The following is a 16,160-nucleotide window of genomic DNA, read 5'->3' on the forward strand; positions in this document are numbered from 1 at the left end:
AAATCGTCATATCTACAACGCGCGATCCTAGTGCCTCAAGATAACTATTAGGTACGTATCAATTACAGTCTACCCTTGACAGTTTTCCGATCGAAAACATCTAGAGAATCCCATTCCGGCAGTCCCCGCTATGCGACGTTATATCTCTGTTAGTGTCGACGAGCGTGGCAGTAAATTACCCGTGTTATCATCGCGAATTACTCTTCAATCCGAACGAAAAAGTTCGTCTCACCTTCCTTTGGAACCACGGCGGCGCGCTTGACGAACTCGTCGCCGATAGCCAGACGCAGTTTTTCTGGTGTTCCTGGCGCGTTGAGCACCAATGGTTCTTTCACGCTGTTCATTTCCCTTGCGGCCTTAACTGCTTCCCTGAGAGCAAAGAATACCGTGGAGCCTAGGAAAAGCGGCGGCTCGCCGACACCTTTGCTACTTTGGATAGAGCGCAGGTGCTTCCAGTTTATAGCGTTCCCGCTCGAATCATGCCTCAACATAGACACATTGAATATCTGAGGGATATCGGAAAAGCCTTTTGCCAGATTTAGCGCATACGACTTTTTGCGGGGGAGGGGGTAAGAGCACTCACCTGGTATCTTATATGTCCCGGGGCCTCTGGTGAACAGTTCGCCCTGCCTAGTCCAAAGTGACTCTTCCATAGTGAACAAGCCCTGTCCTTGGACAAATGCTCCCTCAATTTGCCCATAGTCGATGGATGGGTTAATCGAGCGACCGACGTCCTACATTTCTGTCAGATTAAAATTCTATTTCGTACCCAACTCGATACTCACCATCATTATATCAGTTCTAAGAACAGTGTGATCCCCCGTGAGGACGTCTAATTCGACTTCAGTGATCGCCACACCTTGAGTGAAATAATAGTACATCGGAAGGGGGTCTTTGTAGTTGCCCCATTTGTAACCTAGAATTATTGAGTTAGCCTACGTGGATAGCGGCCAGAGACGAAGATGGCGGACCTATGCGAGGCATCTTCCAAAAGCCGTTTGCTGCAAGGTTAACCCGATCTCGGTATGCAGCGTGCGCTATCACTGACATCGGAGCGTCTCGTCCGAATTGTTTCCTATATGGCTCCAGCCGTTCGTTTAATTGTTCGCAGGCGTTTTTGACAGCCATTCCGTTTAGGTCGCTGCCCGATGATGCAGCAGTGGGAGAGGGGTTGGCGACTTGATCAGTTTGTGAATCCTTGTTGAATATCTGGTCAACGCTTACGCCGAGTTCCTCGGCCGCGACTTGACACATCTTAGTATAAAGTCCTTGGCCCATCTCTGTCCCTCCGTGGTGAAGCAATATACTGCCATCTGGAGCGTCGGATCAGCATGCTGGGAACATACGCGAATGGTGGAAGTTACTCACCCTCGTAAATTCTTACGTATGCGCCGGCCTGGTTTAAATGCAGCGCAGTCGCAAAGCTAAGCTAGGGGTTAGTATGGTATCGTAAGCGGCCGTGAAGTAGCTTACCTCAGTCCAAATTTAGTTGGGATTTTGCAAATCCCTCTCTTCCTATAACGGTTCTTCGAATTGAAGATGCCGACTTCCTTTTTCCTATTTTCGTAGTCTGCATTGGCGCTTAGTTGCTCTAGCATGGTCGGTATGTGGAAATCGATGTCGATCGTTTGCAAAAATGGTGTTAATTCGCCTTGCTTATATAGATTTCTGGCTCGTAGCTCATCGATATCAACTTCGAGGCGCTCGGCGATGGCGCTCATGAAAGATTCGGTGAAATACATTGCCTGGGGCCCCCCAAACCCACGAAATGCGGTGTTTGAAACGGTATTGGTCTTGCAAAGCCAGCCACGTATCCAGGCATGCGGTATATGGTAACAATTGTCGATGTGAGTACATGCTCGATCCATCACGGCCCCGGACATATCTAGGGAGTATCCGGCGTTGTTATAAATGTCTATGTCGAGACACTGGATTATCCCGTTGGCATCGGTGCCAACCTTCCATTTACACTGCATAGGGTGCCTTTGTCCACTAGTTGCAATGTCTTCGTCACGGTTCAGCATCATTCTCACGGGACGTCGCTCCTTCTTAGCAGCAATGGCGACTAAACATGCTATTGGCGTACTCCTCGATTCCTTACCACCATAAGCACCACCAAGACGCCTAACTCTCATATTCACACGACTCATGGGCACTCCGAGCACTTGAGCGACGAAGATCTGGTTCTCCGCTAAGTTCTGCGTGGAAGCGTAGAGTTCCATAGAACCGTCTTCGATATGCGGGATCGCTAATGCAGCGTTGGTTTCCAGATAGAAATGCTCCTGTCCGCCTAACTTTGTTATGCCCTCTATGACGTGTTCGCATTTCGCAAATACGCCATCCAGGGAGCCTTGTATAGCGGCCCCCTTCTTCAGCTGCTTCCCATGTTCGAAAAAGCTTTGGGCTTTGATAGCTTGGTCTATGGTAAGTATAGCGGGCAATATTTCGTATGTGACTCGGACTTTCGCTGCCGCAGCTTGTGCTTGTAAAACTGACTCAGCGTAGACGATGCCTATGGTTTGACCATGCGAATGAACCTCGTCTACCGCAAACAAAGGTTCATCCACTCGAATTGGGCCCCAATTATTGTTCTCACGCGATACACTGTCCTTGTCAAGGTAACCGACAACGCCCGGCATCTTGAGTGCAATGCTCCAATCGACTGCAAGTATCTTTGCATGTGCTTTGGTTGAAAGCACAACAGCGCAGTGCAGCTCATTCTTCTGCTGTGGCATATCGTCGACGTATTCGGCCTCGCCTGTACAGTGCTTTAGAGCGGATAGGTGTGGCATTTCTCTGCCTACAACTTTAGTACCCGAAGCGACAAAGTGATCACGAGTCCCTGTCGATATTTCTCGGTGGATTTCCTGAACGGGTTTGTGGTCCAATGGGGCTATTCCTAGTTCTGAGATGCTCTCGTTCCAGAACCGGAAAAACAAAGATAGTGTTAGAGCTATTAAAGACGTTAGATATCAAGTGAAACGGCGTGTAGTTATTCGGCAGCGTACCCTTTCTATACTGGGCCATCCCTCCTGGCACACCGAATGGCAAGTCAAAATCTTCTAGGAGAGCACTAATAGCCTCCTCTCGTGTGTTGCTATCTATCCATCTCTTCCCTTGCACGATGTGCTGCGTCTTAGCTGCGACCGTAGTGGTTGGTGCCATACCACCGAAGGCGAACGTCGCTTGCTGGACAATACCTTCTTCATTTATACGTACTCGGAAGCCAGAAGTTACAATAGCAATGTCATCATCCTTTCTCTTAGCCTGTTTATAAGCTTTTGTCACCTCTAAAGTCTCTGGGGAAGGTAGCGGTATCTTAATGTGTGTGATCACACCGTTAGCAGGGAGGTGGGTTGTTCGATACTTCACGAAGAAGTTTGACAATGGTAAGTCATAGGAGCCTTCTTTCTTGGTTCGAACGGCAACTGTAGCTCCTGCTGCTATCAAGGCTGGGGCGGCGTCCGAGATAGGGCTGGCTGTTGCTAGATTTCCGGCCAAACTTGCCACATTTCGAATCTGGCGGCCTGCGAAATATCTCAGTTGCTTCGCTAGCGCCTCAAGCGCGCTTGCCCTTGGACCAAGTTTTGAAAGAAGAGTGACACAGACTTCCTCAACTTTCGTCAATGACATATTACCTGGGATTGATACTTCTGACAGGGCTAGAAGTTCCTCGTCACTTTGGGGTCCCTCAAAACGACTAAGTTCCTCGATGTCTGATGCGTAGACGCATACCCGATACTCGGATTTCTTGAAACGGACCTCAATCTGCTTACGCATGAGCTGTGTTTCTAACAGTAAAACATGACGATGATAAGCGTACTTGTGTTTCGCTGGCACCACCAATGATTTTCGCCGATGGCCAAGCATCTTTAAGTTGGATTAGCTGTTCGAGACTTGTGGGCTTAAACCAAATCTTCCTTCCGTCTCCATAACATATAGGCTGCTGTTGATATCCCCAGAGAACAGGGGGGAATATCAATTCCGCCGTGGGGTCATAAGGTGCAAAATCTTTAGGTAAGGGAGCCTTTCCATTCGAGCTTACGGAGGTGGCCTGAGTGACTGAAGATTGCTGAGAAGATGTTTCGCCGACGCTACTCTTGGATGAGGACCTTGATGAGTCACGACAGCACCCGCCTGGACGTCCGCAGGAGCCGTTAGAAGAGGCACGGCATTCACCTCCATTTGCTGCAGTTCCTGGAAGCCTATCGGTAACATCATCAACCGCTAGAGGATAGGAAACAGTTTCTTCTATTAGGTCGCCCTTTAAATCCTCTACGATGAACGTCTTTGCCGCCTCTAGAATCGGCTTGTAGCCAGTCTAGAGATGTTGAGCATTCGCTGTACTCAGAACTAGGGGGAGGGCCGGAAAGGAGTACTTACGCATCTACAAAGGTTGCCATCTAAATGGCCTTGCAATTCAATATCAGAGGCCGAAAGACGGAATTTCCCATCTTGATACGAATTTCTGACCAGTGCGTACAGACTCATGACGATTCCAGGGGTACAGAAGCCGCATTGCGAACCACTGCGTGACCGACCCTGGGTTAGAGCAAGAATGAATCGGACGAGGCGCCGAAAGATTGTAGGTATCCACTTACTGCATCTTCGCTACCCTTTCCTGCAAGGGATGAGGGCGAGCAACTGTGCCCAGCCCCTCAATTGTAATCACGCTCTTCCCATCGACGCCGACCAAAGGAAAGAGGCAGGCGTTCACAGCGATATGTTTCAAACGCCTCCCCTTTTCTCTGGTCTGTAGAACAACAGTACACGCGCCGCAGCCTCCTTCTCCGCATCCGAGTTTAGTCCCTTTCAAGTTGTCCTGGGCACGGATCCAGTCAAGGAGGACCCATTCCGGGTCCGGGTTAGAGAGGACTACGGAGCGTCCATTCACGAAGAATCGTAGCTCGGAAGTCCGATAAGTTGACTGTATTAGAGGCGTGAGAGCCTCTGCAGCAGATGGTGCAGGAACAGGCTGAAGACTAGAGATAGGAGCGATCGGTGGCTGTGGGAGAACCTCAGCTGCTGCCATGACTTTGATGGGGTGAATAATTGTCTTGTTGACCTAGCTATTCTTTAGCTTAGTTCATGACAATTCGTGACGGTTCATGTCATAGCGTCATTGGCGAGACTAAAAGAGTACGGGATAATTTGGAAGATAATCTGGGCGACTTCTTGGGCCCTTCTCCGTGTCGGCCGGAAACATGTGGATAATCCGGAAGTTTGGTATTTGACTGAGAGACGATCGAGAGAGGTTGACGGCTAGCTGGTGGACAACTGAGAATAAGGATATCTTAGCTCCAACCTTGACGTTGACTGATAAGGTCTACATCCGAACTCCTCCTTCCCCCTTGCCCCCTTGCCCCCCCACTTTGATAATAGAGAGGCACCTAGGTAAGCATATACATATCATTATAGTATACCTAGGTACCTAGGTATACATTCAAGAGGCGAAAACGTTAGGTAGGTAGATTGGTAAGCGAACGTGAAGTTCGTCATTTTTGTGTAAGATTATACCTGTATAGTAGGTACTATGTAGGTAGGGACGTAACACCTACTACATACTGGGTACCCTAGTAGGTGTGCGCTTGCACGGGAATAAACTTTGCCTTAATCTAGAGATCCTTGACAAGATGCAGGCTCAGGCGTAGGCGCGGATGCAGGCGCGGGTAGGGCCCAATAATCAATATCCTTACGGATCCGTACCGGCCTACCCCCATCCCCGTTTCCCACTTCTCATCTCCCATCTCCCATCTGCCATCCCCACCCCCACTATTGCCCGAAGGCAAGAGTAATAAATCGATGAAATATGGGGAACGCTTTCCGTGCCGACGGACTCAAACCACCAACTTTTTCAACTTTTCTCATCTGCTTTCGGAACAACACGAAGCTATCCCACTTTAGGGTTATGATTACCTACCCGGCTACCTTAGGTATAGTATCTTAGGATGATTATCAGGTAAATAGTGTAAATATCTATTCATCGTTTTGAATTCTGCCACGGCCGACAACGGCATCATGCAGATCCAGTACAGCGAGTGACCGTTCCTATTTCTTCATCTCAGGGCTCTTTTGGATAAGCAGTTAGGTAGGTAGAATTCTTATACGGGTCCTCTTTACACACTTACCACGTATCATATGACAACGGATTCTCGCAACAATGACAGCTTCAAGCTTTGCCCCGCTGAAAGACACGAAGCTCTTCGCCCCCGTCAAGATAGGGAACTGTGAGCTCCAGCACCGAATTGTTCAGGCACCATGTACTCGCATGCGAGGTGTCAAGGAAAGCGACGGCGTCAACGTTCCCGGTGATCTCATGGTGGATTATTACGGCTTGCGTGCCACCAAGGGCGGCTTGCAGATCACCGAAGCCACCGATATCTCTCATTACGCTTCTGGTTATCCTGGCATCCCAGGCATCTTTACTTCCTCTCAGATATCTGGCTGGAAGAGAGTTACCGATGCTGTTCATGACAAGGGAGGATATATTTTCTTGCAAATCTGGCACACCGGTCGTGCCTCTCCCCCATCATTCCGAGGGGGAAAACCGCCAATAAGCTCGAGTAATCATCCTATGGATGGTGATTGGCTTGACGGCACGTCCTGTGCATCCAGTCCCCCAACGCCCATGGATGTAGAGGAGATCCAGGCTATCGTTCAAGACTTCGCAGAGGCTGCGAAGAACGCCGTCAAGGCAGGTTTTGATGGCGTGGAAATTCACTGTAAGTAGGAAATCTCTTCCGATGGTCGCTAAGTTCTCATTAACCGACTCATGTTCGCCCACAGGCGCCAATGGCTATCTCCTGGAACAATTTCTTCACGACAACATCAATGACCGGACTGATGAATATGGCGGGTCAGTACAGAACCGATGTAAATTCCCTCTAGATGTCTTGAAAGCCGTCTGCGACACAGTTGGCCCCGAAAGAGTTGGCATTCGACTAAGTCCGTGGAACTATTTCCAATCTACCAAGGACAGCAACAGATTGGATCACTGGTCTTACCTGTGCGAGCAACTTGCTACTCTGCCAGCAGGTCAAAAGCCTGCTTACGTTCATATGTAGGATAAGCCTTAATGACCCTGTAGCTCTAAATATGTACTAATGTCTGCTCAAGGGTCGAGCCAAGATTTGACGAGGTCTTGGATGAGGAGCAAAAGATCGAGTCTCTTTCTCACGGTGACAAGACAACCAGCATCTCGCTGCTACCATTTAGGAAGATCCTCCAGAAGGGCGGCATCCCGTTTATTAGCGCTGGTTGTTTCAACTGGGAAAATGCTGTGCCGAAGTTGGAGTCTGGGGCAACAGATCTGGTTTGTTTCGGAAGGTGGTTCATTGCAAACCCCGATTTGCCAAAGAGACTCGCTGATGGGATCCCCCTTACCAACTACGACCGCTCGACTTTCTACTTCACGGACCCTCCCGAGAAGGGATACACGGATTACCCGATAAGCACCGCAGAGGCCGCCTAAGTTCTGGACACTATTCGGTGTTTTGGGACTCGGTTAATTAGCTGGATAGGTAGTTACCGTTGAAATAAACATCCATAGTGGGCTGAATACAACGAATCTTAATCGGGTGAATCAGGAGTAACATGATTGTACTACATCAACTCATAGAAGGGGCCGTGCCTGGGTTTCTCTCCGGACTTGTTCCCATCTATGTTCTACATCCTTCTCGAGATCATATGTCAACAACCAGCCCCCGACACCATGATACCTCCAAGGCAGTGGGTCATCCCCTGATCCTGCTCGTGGCTCCGTAAGAACCTCCGGAGTTTTGAGGAGGTGTTGGTCAATTTCCCCAAACATTTGTAATCTTTTGTCCCTCTCCCTTTGTTCTTCGCCATCGTGGATATGATACATGTATTGTTGGAAGTTACCTCTCTCTACTACCCTCTCCGTTCTCTCCTTTCGGCACTCCTCGTACACTCTAAGCGCGTATAGCTTTTGCTCGCGAGATTTATTAGTCAATTTGGAGAGGCAGAGACCTAACGCCGCACCATCTTCTAAAGCCATGCCACAGCCACCTAAGACAAATTGTTAATCGACGAGCTGGATATGAGGCGTATTGGAGTGAATCGTGTGTATATGACACCGTGGCGTGATCGGTTAGGCATCTGCAAAGGAGGGTAACTCACTCGCGAGATAAGGAAGTGTTGCGTGAACTGCGTCGCCTAATAGCGTGAAAGCCCCCGATTCATGCGTCCATTTCTCTAATGTAGGGCGGATGCAGAGCTTCCACTTCTGGACTGATTGGCAGAGGCTCAAGATCTTTCCAATTCTAGGATCCCAGTCTTTGTATAAGGCTTGCATCTCTTCTACATTTCCATCCACGGTCATGGAAGCCGCAGGCATATCATCCGGGACTAGCAATACCATATTGAACAACTCTCCGCCCCTAAGGACGTAGTTGACGGCGTGTGCGTCGGGCCCTATCCAGTAATTGACCTGCGGATCTTCGATGAAGTGTCGTAGTTCGGGATCGTCTAGCATATCCCTTGCGTTGATGAGCAACCTATAGGCAAGGTCCCCGGTGGGCTGAGGGGGATCCGGTTTACAGAGGAGAACCTCACGTAATCGAGAGGAGATGCCGTCTGCCCCAACGATCAGATCCGCAGACATAGACCTCCCATCACTCAATACGGCGGTTGCCGTTAGCCCGTCTTCGGCATACTCAATTGTCTGAACTCTCGACCTGACCTGGAGTTTGGCTCCAAGCTCCATAGCCCGGTCCATGAGGCAATGATGTAGATTGGCCCTATGAAAATCCCAGAAGGGAGTTCCCAGGGCCTCCGCATAGGCATGAAGGTCCATCCTTGATAGGTGATTTCCCTTCCAACCGATCATGTTGGCGTATCTAGGCATTGTCGCATGCTTGGCGAGCTTCTCCTGAAGTCCCCAGGAGATCAGTATTCTCGACGAATTGGGCAAGACTTGAATGCCCGCCCCTATCTCGCCGATTTCCGACGCGCTCTCGAGAACTGTCACATCGTGTCCTGCTAGGAGGATGGCGATGGCCGCACCGAGGCCGCCGAGCCCAGCACCTACAATGATGACCTACGCTGGAAATTCAATATGTTGATCTTGTATGCCTTTGGTATGCTCAAGTTGGACTCACGTGTAGTTGACTTGAGGGATCCCTGTCAATCTTCTGCCATGTCCTAGGGGGAGGTCTCGGAGACATTTGTGAAGTTGATGTTACCGGCGTGATTGTAAACTACAATTCTAATACAGGTAGGATAGTACACGACAGGGTCATATCCCAAGTTCTTAGGATAACCCAGACGATTACCTGTCAACTTGCCTTTTTACCTTCGGAAGTCCGGATTGTAGTACACGTTCTTAACTCCTTTTATCACAGCCTACATATATACTACATACGTAGGCAGGCAGGAAGGCAGACAGGCTGGCTGGCTGGCATGTAAGGTAACATTGGGGTCACATGAATTAGGTAAAGTGCTGCTGTATACCTAATACCTCCTCACCTTGGGTAGAGAGGTACGCAGATTTCACACCCTCGGACGACTCCATTAACTGAATAGTATCTACCCGGCATGACAGTATGTGCTGTGTACGTACGTGAATACTGGCTTATCTCTAACCGACGCCATCCAATGCAGGTAACCTAGGTGGGACGCACTTATTTTACCTAGTACTAATGATCACCCCCCCACTCTTGTCAGTAATAGGTGACATCTTAAGAGATAGCAAGAGTGGGGCGCGGTAGAAAAGAAGCAAAACCGTCTATCTCGATTGGAGGAATACTGAGAATTGTGAGTTCGAGCGCGGCACTGTCGCTCGGTAACGGAAAGGTATTCTAACTCTTTTGAGAAAGAAGGCTCAATTACTAGACTTCCGTGATCTATACGTTTCTCTGTCGTCTGTCACCCCCCTTCCCCCACCCGCTCTTCTCTCTCCTCTTTCCCTCCCTTTCTTAAACCCTTCGGGAGAATGGGGGACTGTACATCCTTAGAACGGGTCCACATGAGACAGTCTTGAAAGTGGTGAATGAAATACAATCCTCGTGTCCTATTGTGATACTGCTCGAGATGCAGCGAACCAAACGTAGAGTCAGGGATGGAGATGGTACCAGGCGGTTGTTCACTTGCACTCAAGATGGATGTGGGAAATCCTTCTCGCGATCTGAGCATCTCCACCGCCATCAGAAAAATCATACCGACGGCGACGCAACCTGTTCGCGGTGTCGCGCCCACTTCAAGCGTCAGGACCTTCTCGGTGAGAGCTCCTTGGCCTCGGTCTCACCTATCCCCCGTGTCTCCGTCTCAGCGGACTGACATCATCGGTAGAGAGGCACATGAGCAGGCATAAGCAGAAAGACGAGGAAGCTGGTGGTGAAGGCACCGGTACTTTGAACACGCGCAAGCGCATGTGGAAGGACCATGACGGACGAATTGTCCAGAAAAAGCCCATCGAGAACCCGCCTCTTGATACTACTGGCCTAGAGGCGCCGTTTGCGCGACAGGTAGAAGGGCCTATTTCACCTCCCGTGTCGTCCAACTCGGATCATCCTAACGACAACGACCCAATACACACGGCTTTCCCTAGTGACCAGAGCCTTTTGCCGGATTACACCCTATCAACGGAACAGTTTGAATCTCAAAGTCCTGACGGATATTGGATTCCGCCGGAGGCATCTCAACCACGGAGTATCGCGCCCCCTTATCTCGAAATAAACTACGACGAAGTCTTCCAACCTGATACTGCAAGTTCATTTAATATGCCGTATACGACACAAATTAACTATGATTGGCTTTTCAGTTTAGATCATAATTTTGGTGGCAATGCCGTCTCGCAGGCCCCTTATGCTTCTGCCACATCCTTAGCCTCGTATTCTTGCGGCATGCAACAACACCCTGGATCTATGGGGATAAGCCAGGCCGATCCCTCACCAGAGGTTAGGCAATACGACAGTAGCACGACTGAAAGCCCCCTAGCATCTATGGCTTCACTTGATTACGTGCGCGCAACGGGAAGTACACATAGTCTAACAAGCCCCAGCCTCTCAGACGAGCCCGCACTTAGTCTCTCACCGGCGGCGAAGCAGAATACCCCTGAAGGCTATAGAAGGACCTCTGAGGTAGAATTCGAACGTCCCTTAGCTGCACTTCAGTCGTCGAATCGACTTCCGTTTATAGATGGTTACGCTTATGCTCAGATCTTGGAGACCATTAAAGCTGCCAGGCCGTTAGCGCCAGACGGCTCTCTTCTAGATGCCAACCATCCCCTATTATCCCATTCTTCATTGCAGTCGTATTGTGACTTATACTTCAAGAGGTTCAACTCCGCCTATCCATTAATTCACCAAGCCACCTTCGAACCCAACAAAAAGGAGCCCTTATTACTTTTATCTTTAATCTTGCTCGGTGCTACCTGTAAGTAGCTCGATACTTGTTCCCTTTGGATTTCGAACTATTCATGGTTTTCAGTCTTCGTGTTGGATATGTGGCCCCCTTTCGCACATCCTACGAAATTAATTGCTAACTCCCATTGATACAGATTCTGAGAAGGAAGCGCATCAACTCGCAGTCTGCATACACGATGTAATCCGACCTGCCAGTGAGTACTTCAAATCGCCTATCGTATCTCTTTTCCTATGTGCCTATATCGTAGAAACTATATTTTTGAGAATAGTAATTCATACCCACGAGATTATCGCGTGGGATTCGTAATTACTCCCTCCTATCGTTGCCTGCATCCGGTATCACTGACTCTAGCGGCTTCGTAGTATTTTCTCACGCCAGCTTCAACCCCAAACCAAAGCTTTGGATGCTGCAGACGATCCTGCTGGTTGAGTGTTTCGGAAAGAGCCGAGCTGGCCAGAAACAGCACGATATGAGCCACCTATTCCATGGGATGTTGATCAATTTAATCAGGCGGTCCGACTGCCAATCGATTCGGCCAACCCGACCTTGTGACGGTATTATTAGAGAGGAATTGATGAGTGACCGTAGCTGGAGACAATGGGTAGAGGCTGAAGAGAAGAAGAGGTTAGTAATTTATTATCAGGGTTTTTCAGATTGACGTCGCAAGCTAAAGCAACCCCATAGGCTAGCTCTCCTTTGCTTTATGTGGGATACGCAACATGCCGTCCTATTTTGCCAATCGCTCTGCATGTCGGCCTTCGAACTCAGACTGCCTCTCCCATGCAACCAGGCGTTATGGGAAGCACCTACAGCCGCCGAGTGGTCGCGTCTCTCGTTATCTACTACTCACGAGCCGATGTATCTCCTGGCATTAAAATCGTATATCACCCTTGACGCGCACCGGGTTCCTCTTCATAATAGCCTTTCACGTATTATAATTTTCCATGGCCTGATGTCTATATTTTGGGATATGCGGCGACGGGATCAAACCAGCCTCGGGGTTATATCGCAAGGGGGACGGTGGCAGAGCCGTCTTGCTGCAGCATACGAGGCTTGGAAAGAGGATTTCGACAGCTTCTGCGTTCGCCTGGAGGACCTAACGCTTGATGAGATGAGAAAGGGCGCCGTTTCCGAGAATGCAAAAGTTGAACTGGACGTCTGGCGAACTGCTTATGTAGCGGTTTATCATGCTGCACATGTGCTACTGCACTCCGAGTTTCTCGACATTCAAATATTCGCAGGCGCGCGGCATATCTTAGGCCGTTCAGTCCAGCGAGCCGACTTCATGCGCTCCGAGAAAGTGGTAAAGCGATGGGCTACTCATGCCACTCAGAGCCCTGAAAGCGCTGGTGGACCCGCGGACGCTGCCTCTGCGGCTTGGCACGCTGCCCAGCTCCTTCAAAATGCATCACAGACTCTCGTGGATTTTGATTCTATGGGTCTGTTTCATGTACCGTGGTGCTTGTATCTAGCTACCTTAACGATCTGGACATTCCACCATACTGGAGCGAGGGGATCAGGTTCCGGCCCCGATGATGATAGCGAACTAGTCTGGGACGCCCCGGCGGAGATGCGCGCCTTAGTAGACTCGATGGTGGAAGTAGGCATCGAAGGCTTGACCGAAGTGCAGGGAACAAAGCGGACTGGCGGGCTGGTGTGGATTATTGCGGAGGTGTTGAGTAAAGTCCGCTGGGGAATTGTTCACGCTGGCGTTACCGTGCTCAGGGGGCTAGTTCCGTGGAGATCAATAGGCCAGTTCGATGATGCTACTGCTTGAGTACGAAGACCTAAATATGTATATCAACATAACTCTTCAAATATGGGCAGAGATCCCTTGGACGTACCAAATTTGCCTAAGCAGGATGATTGTGTGCTCGAGTGCCGTAGGCACTGCAGTGTGAGTTACTCGTCTTGGACGGACCGCTTAACCGAGATTTTAATCCTTCAGGGTATTTATACACCGAATAAACACCTGCCTAGAACAGATACCAAGAGACAGCTAGGGATATTTCGAGGTTAAAGCCGGCTTTAAGAAATGGACAGGTGAATTGAGAGCATATACCCCGCAAAGATGAGCTACCTAGTATGAAGTATGCTGTACAAACTCGCCAGAATTATGATAAAGAAACCCCGTACACCTCGTCACGTAGGTTATGCCGCTTCCCACCCAACAGTCATCACTATTCATTATCTTAACTTATCCCCAGGTACTTTGAGGAACCCATCGTAATATGAATTAAGCCAGTCGGCTGCCGTCGAACCAGCATTTACACCCAGAGAATCCCACCTACTGATCGATCCCACGTAACCGTCGGGCCGCAAGATTACTATCGCAACTTCGTCTTTCTGTAGAGTTCCCACCCACTTGCTCGTGCATGTCTGCCTGCGAGTGTCTAGGTAGGGAACATTGTCTAAGTAGAACGTCCATGCGCTTCGAGCAAAGAGCGGAGGAAGATCCTGTATCTCGACCCTAGCCTTATCCATAGTTGCTACATCCAGGTAAGCTAGGCCTCTCATCCTGATATATGCGCGTATATTGAAATGGGGGTATGCTTACTGATAAGAGCAAACGTCGTGAGCTCGCTGACGCCCGTATATCTTTCCGAACGTATGTAAACGTCTTCGGCAGTCGGAGTACGTGGCTTCTCCACGTAACTCGCTGCGGCGGCCTGACTTAGTTTCCTAAACAAAGAGTCTTGCCTTGTTAAGCCGTTACAGAACGTTTGGAGGAAGGGCATGCTGTTGTGAATATCCGGCACGAAAAAGTATACCCTGAATTGACCCAACATGGGAATATCGAGCTGGACGTCGATCGGATTTGCGTCGATATAACGGGTCACCTTGGCAGGCGGCACGAGGCAACCCGGTCTCAGCTCGCCTCCGCTACGTTTGGATGGGTGGTTGAGTATGTTGTGATCATACTCGACGCCAACGCCAGAGATAAAACGTACGTTGGTGCGGAAGTTCTCCGCTAGAGCTTTGGCGTCACCGCCAGCCATCTTGTTGGCGTGCTCGTAGTCGAAATTGATAAGGTCGTGGGCGATCTTCCTACGCTCCATCTCATACGACTCAAGTAGAACGGGCTTTGCTAAGCCTCTCGTTGCGAGGTTCAATTTCCATGCCAGGTTCCAGCTGTCGTGCATACTCGTGTTCATGCCCTGAGCGGCCTTGGGAGAATGCGTATGACTCGCATCCCCCGCAATGAATGCCTGCAGATGCGGATCGGTGAATTTATTTGCTATCCGCTGTCCAATCTGATAATTACCGAACCATTCCACAGTGCGCCATTCAACCGAGTACGGCGCCAAGATCTGCTTGGCACGTTGCATGACGAACTCTTGTCCGAGTTCTCGCAGGTTGCCAGTCTCGGTGTCCGGTTTGATCTCGACGTAAAATCGAGTTGTGCCCCGTTCCCGCGGGACGATGAGTATGGATCCATGCACCTCGCTGTAGACGACCGTCTTAGACCAGAGATCCGGGAAGTCGGAGATGAGCTCTCCGTCAAGCACGGCCCAGACAGATTCATGTGATTTGCCTACCGAATACGTGTCTGGTATGCAGTTTCTCACCTTGGACCGCGCGCCGTCACCTGTTACGGTCAGTCAGGGGTATGTTAGGTGGCGTAGACTAGCCTTTTGACTTACATCCCACTATATACTTCGACAGTGTCATCTCCTTTTCGCCCGTAGTCGTGATCTTGCTCTCAATTTCTAGTAAGCCTACTTCATCTTCTTTCTGCTTGAAGGTTTGAAATTGGTGGGATCGCTTCACTTCGATACCCCGCTTCCGAAGATCTTCTATGAAGACCCCCTCGACGACCCCCTGATGAACAAGGAGGATGTAATCATCGAGAAGATCAACAACCAGTGCCGGATAGTGAATCTCACGGCCGAGACGCCTTAAACGGCGATTAGCTGTGGCTTCCCAGAAGCAGATATCAAAAACTTTGGCGCCTCTCTGAAGGAGGCCATCTGCTAGTCTTAGTTGACGCAGAGTCTCTATGGTCTTAGGTTGCAAGCCGTCGGCTCGACCAGCTTGCGTCTGGTCGGCCCTCTCATCTATGACCTCCACATTGATGCCAAACCTAGCTAATAGCACACTAGACGATTTTATATGTAAGCATGGGCAACTAAGCACCTATATAAGAGAGAGGATATGCAGTTTGATGAGAATGGTTGTTCTGACAACAATAGCAACAATGTCATCACCGCCCGTATATTTTACGACTACAGGAAGGAGAGGGGAAAAAAGAAGAGTAAGAAACAAATGAAATAAGAAATGAGCTATAAAAGGCAAGGGAACAAAGACACTTACGCCAACATTAGACCAGCGGGTCCGGCTCCGACGACGCAGACTTCAGAGCTGTGTCGTGATCCGTTGGTTTCACGGCGTTTGGCTGGGCCATGGCTGTTGAGGTCGCCATTGGTCTCGCCGTTGGTGTCGCCGTTCTGTCGCACACCGTTTATCTCATCTACAATCATGGCGCCGATAGAAATCCCGAGACGAGACGAGTCTTTTAAATCATGCGAGTATAACTGGAAACCCTTTTCCCTCTTTTTCCTTTTTAACAGAGTCCAATAAATATCTAGAGCAAGGTGGTGGCTTGTTTTAGGTAGCAAAAAGTAACAGGGTAGTGGTGGTAGGTTGGATGGCGGCTGGCCCGATCGAGGATGGATTGATTCATCGGTTGATGGAATTGCTTGATTTGATGGGATGGGGATATGGATATGGGGATGTAGGTACAAGTATGTATTGTGTGGAATTTGTGGATTGGA

General features: G+C 49.6%; 5 protein-coding genes across 5 annotated transcripts; 2 read left to right on the forward strand and 3 right to left on the reverse strand.

Annotated features, from left to right (window-relative positions):
• Nucleotides 1-95: 95 nt before the first annotated feature.
• Nucleotides 96-5,474, reverse strand: F4807DRAFT_250459 (xanthine dehydrogenase). Its single transcript, XM_047994380.1, has 10 exons — nucleotides 4,602-5,474; nucleotides 4,384-4,528; nucleotides 3,824-4,321; nucleotides 3,009-3,768; nucleotides 1,474-2,953; nucleotides 1,369-1,424; nucleotides 972-1,313; nucleotides 786-916; nucleotides 584-734; nucleotides 96-526 (listed from the first exon to the last, which is right to left on the reverse strand). Exons 1-10 carry the CDS (start codon nucleotides 5,030-5,032, stop codon nucleotides 198-200), a joined length of 4,323 nt encoding a protein of 1,440 aa, XP_047850298.1. The 5' UTR covers nucleotides 5,033-5,474; the 3' UTR covers nucleotides 96-197.
• A 280-nt stretch (nucleotides 5,475-5,754) lies between these two features.
• Nucleotides 5,755-7,568, forward strand: F4807DRAFT_441322 (12-oxophytodienoate reductase 1). Its single transcript, XM_047999379.1, has 3 exons — nucleotides 5,755-6,722; nucleotides 6,787-7,060; nucleotides 7,117-7,568. Exons 1-3 carry the CDS (start codon nucleotides 6,161-6,163, stop codon nucleotides 7,469-7,471), a joined length of 1,191 nt encoding a protein of 396 aa, XP_047850299.1. The 5' UTR covers nucleotides 5,755-6,160; the 3' UTR covers nucleotides 7,472-7,568.
• On the reverse strand, nucleotides 7,569-9,541 carry F4807DRAFT_441327 (FAD/NAD(P)-binding domain-containing protein). Its single transcript, XM_047999380.1, has 3 exons — nucleotides 9,120-9,541; nucleotides 8,140-9,058; nucleotides 7,569-8,028 (listed from the first exon to the last, which is right to left on the reverse strand). Exons 1-3 carry the CDS (start codon nucleotides 9,183-9,185, stop codon nucleotides 7,613-7,615), a joined length of 1,401 nt encoding a protein of 466 aa, XP_047850300.1. The 5' UTR covers nucleotides 9,186-9,541; the 3' UTR covers nucleotides 7,569-7,612.
• Nucleotides 9,522-13,396, forward strand: F4807DRAFT_441336 (fungal-specific transcription factor domain-containing protein). Its single transcript, XM_047999381.1, has 5 exons — nucleotides 9,522-10,237; nucleotides 10,309-11,394; nucleotides 11,519-11,578; nucleotides 11,748-12,009; nucleotides 12,070-13,396. Exons 1-5 carry the CDS (start codon nucleotides 10,051-10,053, stop codon nucleotides 13,160-13,162), a joined length of 2,688 nt encoding a protein of 895 aa, XP_047850301.1. The 5' UTR covers nucleotides 9,522-10,050; the 3' UTR covers nucleotides 13,163-13,396.
• On the reverse strand, nucleotides 13,397-15,722 carry F4807DRAFT_441341 (FAD binding domain-containing protein; the record flags this gene model as incomplete). The annotated part of the gene is made up of 3 exons (XM_047999382.1): nucleotides 15,030-15,722; nucleotides 13,943-14,974; nucleotides 13,397-13,874 (listed from the first exon to the last, which is right to left on the reverse strand). Coding segments are annotated over exons 1-3 (1,357 nt in total), but the record flags the coding sequence as incomplete, so codon positions are not given.
• Nucleotides 15,723-16,160: the final 438 nt, after the last annotated feature.

Source organism: Annulohypoxylon truncatum (genome assembly GCF_022578515.1).
Source record: "Annulohypoxylon truncatum strain CBS 140777 unplaced genomic scaffold F4807scaffold_39, whole genome shotgun sequence".
NCBI classification, from domain to species: domain Eukaryota; kingdom Fungi; phylum Ascomycota; class Sordariomycetes; order Xylariales; family Hypoxylaceae; genus Annulohypoxylon; species Annulohypoxylon truncatum.

What these genes read in the sequence shown, in the direction of transcription:
- F4807DRAFT_441327 (XM_047999380.1), bottom strand. Translation starts at nt 9,185, where the DNA reads ATGTCTCCGAGACCTCCCCCTAGGACATGGCAGAAGATTGACAGGGAT. An exon ending in ATCCCTCAAGTCAACTACAC is followed by an intron (nt 9,059 to 9,119) that starts GTGAGTCCAACT and finishes TTTCCAGCGTAG; the next exon opens with GTCATCATTGTAGGTGCTGG. An exon ending in AACACTTCCTTATCTCGCGA is followed by an intron (nt 8,029 to 8,139) that starts GTGAGTTACCCT and finishes AATTTGTCTTAG; the next exon opens with GTGGCTGTGGCATGGCTTTA.
- F4807DRAFT_441322 (XM_047999379.1), top strand. Translation starts at nt 6,161, where the DNA reads ATGACAGCTTCAAGCTTTGCCCCGCTGAAAGACACGAAGCTCTTCGCC. An exon ending in TGATGGCGTGGAAATTCACT is followed by an intron (nt 6,723 to 6,786) that starts GTAAGTAGGAAA and finishes GTTCGCCCACAG; the next exon opens with GCGCCAATGGCTATCTCCTG. An exon ending in AAGCCTGCTTACGTTCATAT is followed by an intron (nt 7,061 to 7,116) that starts GTAGGATAAGCC and finishes TGTCTGCTCAAG; the next exon opens with GGTCGAGCCAAGATTTGACG.
- F4807DRAFT_250459 (XM_047994380.1), bottom strand. Translation starts at nt 5,032, where the DNA reads ATGGCAGCAGCTGAGGTTCTCCCACAGCCACCGATCGCTCCTATCTCT. An exon ending in GATGGCCCAGTATAGAAAGG is followed by an intron (nt 2,954 to 3,008) that starts GTACGCTGCCGA and finishes CGTCTTTAATAG; the next exon opens with CTCTAACACTATCTTTGTTT. An exon ending in TTGGAAGATGCCTCGCATAG is followed by an intron (nt 917 to 971) that starts GTCCGCCATCTT and finishes CAATAATTCTAG; the next exon opens with GTTACAAATGGGGCAACTAC.
- F4807DRAFT_441336 (XM_047999381.1), top strand. Translation starts at nt 10,051, where the DNA reads ATGCAGCGAACCAAACGTAGAGTCAGGGATGGAGATGGTACCAGGCGG. An exon ending in AATCTTGCTCGGTGCTACCT is followed by an intron (nt 11,395 to 11,518) that starts GTAAGTAGCTCG and finishes CCATTGATACAG; the next exon opens with ATTCTGAGAAGGAAGCGCAT. An exon ending in CGATGTAATCCGACCTGCCA is followed by an intron (nt 11,579 to 11,747) that starts GTGAGTACTTCA and finishes GCGGCTTCGTAG; the next exon opens with TATTTTCTCACGCCAGCTTC.